This window comes from Siphateles boraxobius, unplaced genomic scaffold (assembly GCF_051911475.1).
Source record: "Siphateles boraxobius isolate OS27281-9 unplaced genomic scaffold, OSU_SipBor_1 7, whole genome shotgun sequence".
Lineage (NCBI taxonomy): Eukaryota > Metazoa > Chordata > Actinopteri > Cypriniformes > Leuciscidae > Siphateles > Siphateles boraxobius.
In genome coordinates, this window is record NW_027509197.1 from 7,340,001 (window position 1) to 7,350,653 (window position 10,653).

At 41.1% G+C, this 10,653-nt stretch overlaps 1 protein-coding gene across 1 annotated transcript in view; it reads right to left on the bottom strand.

Moving 5' to 3' along the window:
- The window catches only part of tsc22d1 (TSC22 domain family, member 1), a 60,824-nt gene extending 54,615 nt beyond the window's left edge, over window positions 1–6,209 (bottom strand). The window contains exon 1 of the mRNA XM_077216193.1: window positions 3,076–6,209. Coding sequence (XP_077072308.1) covers window positions 3,076–5,600 — 2,525 coding nt within the window. The 5' untranslated portion in view covers window positions 5,601–6,209. The remainder of the gene's footprint in view (window positions 1–3,075) is intronic.
- Between the last annotated feature and the right edge of the window lie 4,444 nt (window positions 6,210–10,653).

Genomic DNA, 10,653 nt, shown 5'->3' on the forward strand with positions numbered 1-10,653 from the left:
TCGAAAATAAAACCCAAAAAAAATTTCATAGGGCCCTACTTGGTTCAATGATAATGTTCCCCAAGGCATAGGCTAGTTTCATTCATAATGTGCAACTCATCTAAAGGTGTGGCGTCATTGAGGGCAAACATCATATGTTCTCAAATGAGTATCATATGAGTTTCATTCTCAGAAAAGTCCAAAACACCCAATTCCTTTTTGTGCCAGCTTGATTGTACCATCAACGTTCTGTGGAAAAGAGCAGTTCAGACAGCCTGCCCAACATCTCTATGTCCATAGGGGGGGTGGGGGGGGTGTATAAATGAACATTTTCATTCCTAGATGAACTATCCCTGTTATGGAGATGGGGAGAGCAGTGAAATGAATATCACCAAGGGACCAAGAGAGAAAGCATATACACAAACTGCCGCTTTAAGTTCTGCCACGTTATCTGCTCTGGACCGATCTGGCTGAGTGAAAGCATTTCCTCTCCTATCCCATTCCACACGGGCATTAATTGGATAGATAATCTACTTGATCTCTATACAATGAGTGATTCATTGAGACTCACATGTGTAGCTTTTATCACTGCCAAGAGCAGATTACATTGAAAAAAAGCAAACGTGAGATAATCTTTCTATACAAGGCTGCCAGTCTACACTGTGACCTAAGAAAAGTATAATAAAAAGATTGAAATAATTTGTGATGACTTAATCTGTTTTTGAGCAAGAGCAAAAAAGGAGAAAACTGAATGATCTCATCATGTAGAAGTGGCCTCATGCTTTACACCAAAACAGCACCAGCTGATGGTCTTTCACAACAACGAAATAGGTTGAAATTCAATTGTTTGCTTTTCCTGAATTTTTTGGAATGGTTGGCTCTCTTGTAGGCAGTCATACAGTCCTTCAACCAAACACAATCACACCAAAAATATGACACTGGTTAAAAAACACATATATGAGACAACACAGCAATTCCCACAGGAACAAGCCTTGGAGGATGAACTTGAATACAACAGATGTGTCGATCACATGATTAAACTCAAAGGATATATTAAAAGTGTCAAGCTGTCAACATGCCAAGTTACATTAAAAAGCAAACTTGGTCATGGCTATCTGCAGGTCTGGGCAATATATTGAATATTCAGGAAATATTTAAAATGATTTTGCTGGTGATACACAAAATAACATTGTATATGATTTTAATTCACTTTATGTGATGGTTCACTTTAGACATTCTACTAAGTAACTTTGCAACTACATGTCAACTAACTCTCATTAGAGTATTAGTAGAGACTGTAGTAAACTTATAATAGACTTAAGTTAGGGTTTGGTGTTGTTGAGGTTAGTAGAATAAGTTGAAGTTGCAAAGTTACTTAGTAGAATGTCTGGTGGGCCATCACAATAAAGTGTTACCATATGATGATTTTAATATGGCCATTACATTAGACTTGTTTTATAATACTACTACTTACAAGTGTGTTTAGACAGACATTTAAAAGCATCTGATTTAACGTTAAGAGTTTATAAATTCAGTGAATATCTAAACTATGTTTGAAAAGTTGCACAATTTACTTGTTGCATGAAACATTATGATTCTACTTGGGAACCCACCATTTAAAGCCATTTGAAAGCAAATATCAAAATATATACTGAATCGCTAAAATTCTTAAAACTATGCAACCAATTTATAAGGCCATTTAGTTGTGGCTGACCAAAAATGTATAAGGCCATTAAGTGCAATACAAGTGAGATCTCATTCCCAGCGAGGGTCTGATGAGGGTCTGATGTTTTCTGCCACATTTTATTTATATTATGTCTGAACATAGTTCTGAACAGATTTACTCTGTGATCTGACATTGTTATAGAGTAAAGCCAGACAATAAAAGCTTTAAGCAAAAATATGACTAACACCTGAGAGAAAGAAGTGGTGCCACACTTGTGTGTGTGCAGTGTACACTGACACAAAACTGTCTGTTTCAAAAAGGAGTGTTAAATTACAGAGCACTAGGGCATCTGTTAGACAAGCTCTGTCAAGCACAGAAAACTTTACTTATGAACAACTCAAACATAGCACTGTATAAACATGCATGCCTGCTTCTTCTGAATAGCTTAAAACTAACGCAAACATATGTCACACCGATGTGCAGCCTGGATTATTAAGTATGACATGCAGAACTTGCTTTCATATGTAGGTTACATTTTTGGCCTTGCAGTAAAAAACAAAAAATGGACTAGACTGAAGCTACAGTTCCTGGATAAAAAGGCTGAGATCTATTAAAAGAGTATACTGCTATCTGTATGCAAAAAAAGAGACAACCTACGTTTAAACAGACACACGTTACCAGTGATCTATTTTGGGTTTAACTGTGTTACAGTTTGAAGAAAAAAAAAAGCATCTGCAGCAAGCAAATTTTTAGTCTGTATTTGAGTCCTAAAAAGCATATTTGCAGTTTTTACTTGATACAATGTTAGCTTAGATCCCACATATATACTAGTGTAACACTTAAGTTAAATGTCACTTTTAGCTCATATACACATTTAAAATATCCAATCGTTCTCTTACAAAATAGACCAAAAATAATGACTCATGCAATCATTTTGTCCAATCAAATTCTATCTAGGATGAGAAAGAACCTCCCACTAAAACGCCTACATCTAACTATGGCTGTGATGTAAACAAAAGACTATTGGCTCCGGTTTCAAAAATGAATGTCAACAGTACAAAAATACAGCCATCAGAAGTGATTTCATGGGGTCTTTAAAGACAGGCTGACATACTTTGCAGTGCAAAGCATTTACCTTTCTGTCTGTAATACCACAATAAGTCTACAGTTTTGTTATATGAAAAAACACCTCTAGCTATGCTATATGGAAGCCTAAATCCCTGCTTCAAACCTGTCTGCTGTGATATTTAATGCACAACACCACCCTTTATGTTTAAAGCACTGCATTAAGCCATACCGCTGGTCATCACCCACTGCCTGCATGAGTAATTTATTTTAATAAAGCTATTCCAACTGTAATTACAAAGGTAAATGAATTGAAAACAGAGTGAATAAGCAATGCAATGAAAAACAAAAGTATTGAAACTTACCCATCATCCTCTCCATCCACAGGTAAGCTCTTCAGCAGGCTGGCAGAGGCAGTTAAGGCACTGACTCCACTGCTTCCCTCTGGACCACGGGAGGTGCCCGTCTGGGAGGCACATTCACCACCGGCTGGCTTGGGTTGCATGAGCAGAGACTGGTGCTGTAACAGAAGGAGCTGGGCATCCTCCAACGTTCTGGGCATAAATGTAGGCTGCGGCCCGGTCTCTTTTGAGCCGTTCTGGATCAAACCGGACTGCAGATCACTCTGAAGTTTAGGAGGAATGCCTGATGAGGTCACGGCCGGGACAAACTGTGTGCCACGAGCTTGTGACTGCTGCTCCATGGAGGGTTGAGGGGCGAGCTGCTGCCCCTGGGTCTGCTGTACGAGACCGGTGCCCGACTGCACCAGCTGGGACACGATCTGGACCATCTGCGCGGTGGGTGTCTGTTGTGGCTGCAGGAGGCCTTGCTGAAGAGGTTGAGCAGTAGAGGGTTGAGAAGCCATGATCGGGATGGGGGCGGGCAGGTGGGGCTGTGTTTGTGTTGGCCCAGGTGGCACAGTGTTCATGACCTGCTTGGATTGAGGGAAGTCAGGTGGTAGGCTGCCTCCCTGGATTAAGGGGTTAACATGTGCTGGTGCTACCTGGGCTGGTGCGGGCGAGTAGCCCATCTGCTGCTGGGTCACCACAGGAGAGGATTGTGCTGCCTGGGCATATGTCAGTTTGGGCATATGATTGGGCACGGCTGTAGACGAATGCCCGATTGTGTTCTGCAGTCCCCCGATTATTCCCGGCGGCGGCTGCTGAATACTCGCCGGCATGGGAGCTACGGCATTAGTCTTAAGATGAGCATGGACTACATCCTGGGGTTGCATCTGAGACATGGACACGCTGGAAGAGGAGTAGTCATGCTTTTGAGCAGCGGGCTGTTGGAAGGTCTGTTTTGCAGCCGAGGAACCGCCAGTCTCCCCGCTACCCAGACTTTCAGTGTAATGGCTGGCCGAGCTGCTGACTGAACTCCCACTTACAGACTCTCTGTCCAGACACACAACACTCTCAGGTACAAACTGGCGAATGCTTTCGACCGTTCTGGTGCTGGGGGCATTTTCAGAGGACGCCGCACCCGGGACCTCCTTGTCGTAAAACTCGGTGCACGTCCACCTACCCTTCTTAAAAGGCTCAGAGGTAGAGTCCAATTTGACCACTCTGAAACGTGAGCTGGTGGAGGCAGGAGGCGGCACTTGGGCCTGCGGAGGAAGAGCGTTCTGCATCACTGGGGCAGAGGGAGCAGGCACTGCATGCTGGCCCACGATAGCTGGCCCCACCTGCCCTGCGCCTGCCGGAGCAACACCACCGGAAACTGTGGGAGCAGCGGTGACACCTGTGCCGATTATTCCACTGGGAATGTGCGTCAAGTTTACGGTTTGGTTACTAATACTATTCAAAGCAGGGGAGTAGTTTACACTGCTACTATTGGTACTCTGGCCACCCACAGCAGGCACACTGGTGGAATTTAACATACAAACATTATTTGTCAAAGGATTACCAGTACTAATTGTGGCACCTGAAGTCACAGAGATCATACCAGGTCCTGAGGCGACAGGAGCCAAAGGCTGGCCGATGACACTGGCTGTGCCAACAGAGGCATTCGCAATCAATCCTACCACATTTGAAGGCATTTTCTGGCCTGTGCTAGCTAAAGCTCCAGAGCTTGAAGTCACTGAAGATGTGACTGCAACTCCCAAAGGATTCCCAATCTGTGTCCCACCAGCAGGATGGACTTTTTTAGAGGAAGCATGGTTATGGTGATGATGGTGAACTGTCCCGTTAACCATGGTGCCATGCAGGTGTGCTTGGGTGAGGATGGGTGGCTGGTTGGGCGACACGGCCCCCGGGGTCTCCGCCTCATGGAAGTTATTCAGTGTCTCCTCTGAGGAGCTCCTTTCTGGTCCTCCTGCATTGTTGTTCTGTGAAAGGGACACATCCATGATCTCTGAGGAAGATAAGTCCTCGGTGTGGGACTCATCCAAGTCATCACAACTCTCTGTGTCTTCTGTAATGCTGTTATTGGTGCTGACAGATGTCTGAGCGGGGGTAACGCTGGTGATCTGAAAGCCACTCTTCTTCTTCATCTGTGCCACTGCAGTGGGCAGAGTTTGGGGAAACATAGTGGTCTGCAAGGGGATACTGAGGCTCTGAGGAGGGTTCTGGGGCCCAAGAGAGGATGCGGCCGGTGTTTGAGACTGAATCAGCACCGGTGGTGAATACTCCTCCCCTAGCATTAAGTTGTTGCTATTAAGGCTGGTGGTTCCCGAAGTTGTCAATGAGGAGGAACCAACTACCGTGCTGTTACTGCTGTCCCGTCTGGGTAAACTCATGGGGTAAACCATTTTTCGGGCGCTGCCGGAGTCTCCTGATCGGTCGTGGTGATTCATTTCAGAAGGATAGTCTCTGACAAAGTTATAGATACAGCTAAAGAGAACAAGCTCTTTTTGGGAAGCAAATTGAAGCCGCTCGAGTAATTTCCACATAAAACCAACACTTTTCCAGTAACTGCCACGATAATTCCACTTGGAGGTGTATTTAAATGTCCACCATGAGGAGCAGGCTAATGCCAATGCTAAGTTAACAGTCGCTAGCGAGCTAGCCGACACGGATTCGCTTCAGCTGTTGTTGTTTTCAAAATGTATATCCTCGCAAAACCATTTAGCACAGCATAACGGTGAAGTTTAAACGTGAAGGAGACGACACGTACGGCCTGAGGTGATCGATATCAAACCTTACAACGACAGCGTCTCTCCCCATCACAGTTCAAACTGCCAGGCGCATTTTCAATTGTTGTATCCCCCGTCACCAGAGCACGAAATCACACGAAACAAAGTCCTTCAGCCAGCGTCAGTTGACAGAGAGAAACCGAGCAACTCAGCGCTGACCTGCTTTATTCCATCCCGTGCTTTCTTTTGTTTTAGTCCTGTGTTAGCGCTATGTCTCTCTCCCACTCTGGTCCTATTCACCAGCTGCCTCCTTGTAATGTAGCCTGTGCTAGTGCTATCACCCTGTGACGAGTCCCCGAAAGGGGGAGGAGAGCGCGATAACATGGCGACCGCGCATGGCAGTTCACGTTCACAGCGGCCAGACATAAAGCCGAGAGAGTCTGGCAATGATGGGCGGAGGACGGGGGGGAGGGGGTGTCCTAGAGACGGCTGGCGGAGAGATCCGAAAACCCTCGAATGAAGCCGAGTAGGCTAGAGCCAACTGTGTTGGTGAGGGATGTTTCTTATTATAGCCTTCGGTAACTGTGACAGCAAACACTCAGTATAACATCTTTTGTCCGCTGTGGTTATTATTATTTGACATTGAAGAAGGGGAGAAAGACAGGGCACGGATTTCTGGGTCCTATAAGGCTGACATATTGGCTAAGCTATGTAGGCTACAATTATTATTTTTTTGGAATTTAAACTCATTAAACAGAAAATAAACATTTTGAACCTGAGAAAGATGTAGCTAGTAAACACCAGTGGCTATTTAGGTTAGGTGATGTTGTGTGTTTTTACCCTGTACAGAGCAGCGACATCAACAAGATGTAAACACACCCTGTGACATCAATGATTTGTTCTGTTTTTGCAAAACAGCTAGTCTGAAAGAGTAGCCAGATATTTCCACAGACAGAAAAGACCAACCAAACACATCTGCACTGACACAGTTATTTTACACGCTGTTTGTGGCTCAATGCTCACCTCTGTTTGGGGATGAAAAGTAAAGTTCTAGGTCTATCAGATCTACACAGAATACAGTTTAATACATTATGTATTCATGTGTTTTATTTTAAACATGTAGAATTTAATTCCAAAATGTGTGTTTTATTTCAGACAACGACAGCTAAAATTTACAACAAGGAATGTATCTCATGTGCGCTGATCCAGCTATATTTAGCTTTCAGCTGTGACTGTGAGAATAGCATCTTTGTTGTGTGGAAGAAGATACATTTTCAAAAGTATGAACATCATATACGTATTAACGCTGATGATTTGCCATTAGGCTACCGGGTGAAATCGTGGGTTACATATAACTGTTGAAATTTGTAAACAAGTTACTATAAAAATAAAAATAAAAACACTGTCAGAAAAGGGTAATGTATGACTAAGAGAAATATAATCCTGAAAGCATATTCAAAGATTATATTTAATATTAGGTTTAATATTTAGTTGACCTTTGATGTTATAGTTGAAAAGAAAGTACATTTCTTCATTCCTAAAGTACCATTTATTATAACATTATGTGTAATGTGGCATTGTGTAAAAGCTGATATTATATGCAGTATGTTGACAGCTCTGCTGGTGATATTTCTAATATGGACTAACATAAAATGTGGGGATGACACATTATGACAAGGTACCAAATGTCTTGCATACTATTGTTTATTACATCAAATTGGTGATTTATGAGTGTCCCATTAGAAAGGGCTGGCACATCCCATTGCCCTTGCCAAACCTGTGTGCTTGAATGTGAAACGGAATGACACAAGTGAGTGATCTTAGTGTAACACATTAAGTATGAGGAAATACTTAATGTGAAAGGGGTCTGACAGTTCCAAAATGGGCGTGTGCCCTAATGTCCAGATCAAGCAGACAGGCTGTGCTCATCCATACAAATTTCAGAGGGAGAGAGCCAGCGAGAGCTGATTGCAATGTAAGCGTCTGGTGCTGTCAGCAGCTTTAAATCACACTGGCACTCCACAACAAAAAACACAGAGAGCTATTGTGCTCCCGAACAATAAGGGTCAATTTATACACTGGAGTTTGCTTTCATTTTGTAAACACTTATTAAAACAGGTATCTTTGGTGATATAGAAAAAAAAAATAGAGATCCTCTACGAGAATTGCCATTATTCTGTGTAATGAAAGCTTATCCCTCCGGAGTATGCCAATGGTGGCCGAGGTTTACTTTAACAAGGCTGCCGATCGTTTCAGTCCGATCCCAACAGTTTGTGCGGCACGTTTTAACTGGGATTGTTTTTTATATCTGACGCAGTGTAATTTAGGCCTTGCAGAATGTTTGTTATTGAAGGATAGGGAAGTTATAAACTATAGCTACTGGAGCTGACAGCAAACCAAAAGCACTGTTGCTCAATTCACATGTGAAGAAGTGTCACGGTGTGTTTGCAGAAGAAGGCACGAAGATGATGAGTCAGTTCCAACTGGAATTTTAATAACAATAATCCAAACAAAGTAAGAATCGGGCTGGATGATAAGACAAAGGAAACCAGGAACTGAATAATTACAAACTAAAAGTCTATGAACAAAAACAAGAAGGTGTTTACATACAAGTTTAATGAAGGGTGGATTGACGGATCTTTAAACAACTAAATCACGTATGACGATACTTATAAGGTAAACATGTTGGGGTTTCTCCCAAGGTTTTTCTCCATACTCTGAACACACCTGATGAAGTTTTGGTTCATTGTCACTGTCGACTTTGGTTTGCTCACTTGGGGTCCAAAACACTCAATATTCACTATTAATATCGATTTGACTATACTGATTATCAGATGATAACAAAACTTGAACTGTCTTCTGTTTAGCTGCTTTTGAAGTAGTTTCATAGTTGTTGAACTTTGCAACACTGTTCGCTGAATTTAATCAACACTAAACTAAATTGAGCTAGAAATAAAGCACACTATTGTCTTCAGTATAGCTGCTTTATTGCTGAATTGAGTTTCATAATTGATGAACTTGGCAAGATTGACTGTTATTGAACTGAGATGAATCAACATTGAACTAAATTGAGCTGAATAATGACACTTTTTTGTCTTCTGTGGAGCTGCTTTAGCGGAATTGAATCAATCTCCACTGAACTTTGCAACATTTTTATTGAGCTGAATTGAAACAATATTGAACTGACTTGAGCTGAATAATGATACTATCATATTCTGTAGAGCTGCTCTATAGGTGAAACTGAAGTAATTTCATAACTCAAAATTTTGCAACACTGTTATTTTCATGTTTATATGATTTGAATTGATTTGTTTTGATTAGTCTTTTTCTAAATGAAACTCCTCATGTAAGCACCTGAAGTGTCAGTTTATAATACTTCATTATGTGGTTAAGAGGAAATGCTTATAGATAACTACAGTATTTGACAAAGCGCATTCCTCTTCCCTTTGCAAATGAATCATAAGTGTTTGACCTGGACCCCCTTTATGCCTCTATGAGGAAATGCAACTGCTTTAAAAGAAGTTTCATACATTTCTTTAGGATCTTTAAAGACAAAGCTTCCTATACACACAATACCTCTGACATAAATCCGCAATGGTATGCTATTCAATTCTTAGAGGCTCAGGAAGCTTTGAAATATTGAAGAAAGTATAAGCAAATTGAAAAAGAAAGGTCAATTATGAATATGATCATCTAACTTTGTTAATTGCATGGAAAGTTAGTGATGAATATGCAACATACTCAAGCAGGTTTTGCAAGTTTACTAACGTGATCCGGTTTATTTATAGGGCACGTGAATAGGCAAGGCAAGTGAAGGATTATGGGCTATCAATTACATTATCTGTTTTTTTTGCTTGAAAACCTGATAAATTCCTCTTCTGTGAGGCCTGCTGGGTAACATGCATCATCATATCCATATTGTATTATTTAGTCACTTTGTTTCAATCATAACCTTGCTTGTAATGATCTTAAAATACCGAGTCTAAAAACTTGTATGGATAGTTATGGATAAATGAATGTGAATGTATTTCATTCCAGTCTCCTCTGCCTCATGAGTTGATGTCCTTGACAGTGAAAGCAAGGACGGCGCTCCCTACATTTCAGCACTCTGTAATATGTGAATAATCTTCGCAAAGCTACTTGTTCAGAAAAGGTTTGAATTCACATGAAATATGAACATGTGGTGAAAGGTAAGCATTTTGGCCTATGAAGGATGTGTAAACCACCTGTGTCAAAGGTAAACTATACGTTCTCAAACCAGATAGATTTATTGAATTGAAATGAAAAAGACATTTTTAAGACATTTTGACATAGCATATTATTAATTAGTAAGTGTTTAATTTAAAATGTAAATCAGCCTGTTTGAGGTTTTCAGCTTCTCTTTAGTTGAATTCTATTTTATCTATCTTTTTGGATATATTTAAGTGATAGGCTATCTGATGATACAATCACCACTATTAACACTTTCTAAATACTATCATTTATTCAGTTGATCTCATGCCTTTAGAAACAGGCCCTGGATTTGAGGACTATCGAAACCAAAGAGGGTCGAACTGCTTCATCTAGTGGTGACTTTATGAGATTTCCAATTTTCATGAGATTTTCATGAGATTTCCAATTTTCATGAGGTTTTCCTGAACAGTTCACAGTTGACACCCCAGTTGCAACCGGTTTTAGCTGTTTAGGAAAGTATTAATTTCCACTGAACTAATTCATTGTAGTATATCGTCAAGAGTAATTTGACAATGATAAAATATCAGAATGTGAAAATTGATTATTTTGTGTTTATCGTAGACAAATTGGTTGTAGCCTAGCCTATGATATTTGTGAGAAGTAAGGTAAACATACGTACTTAGCATATATTCTGCAT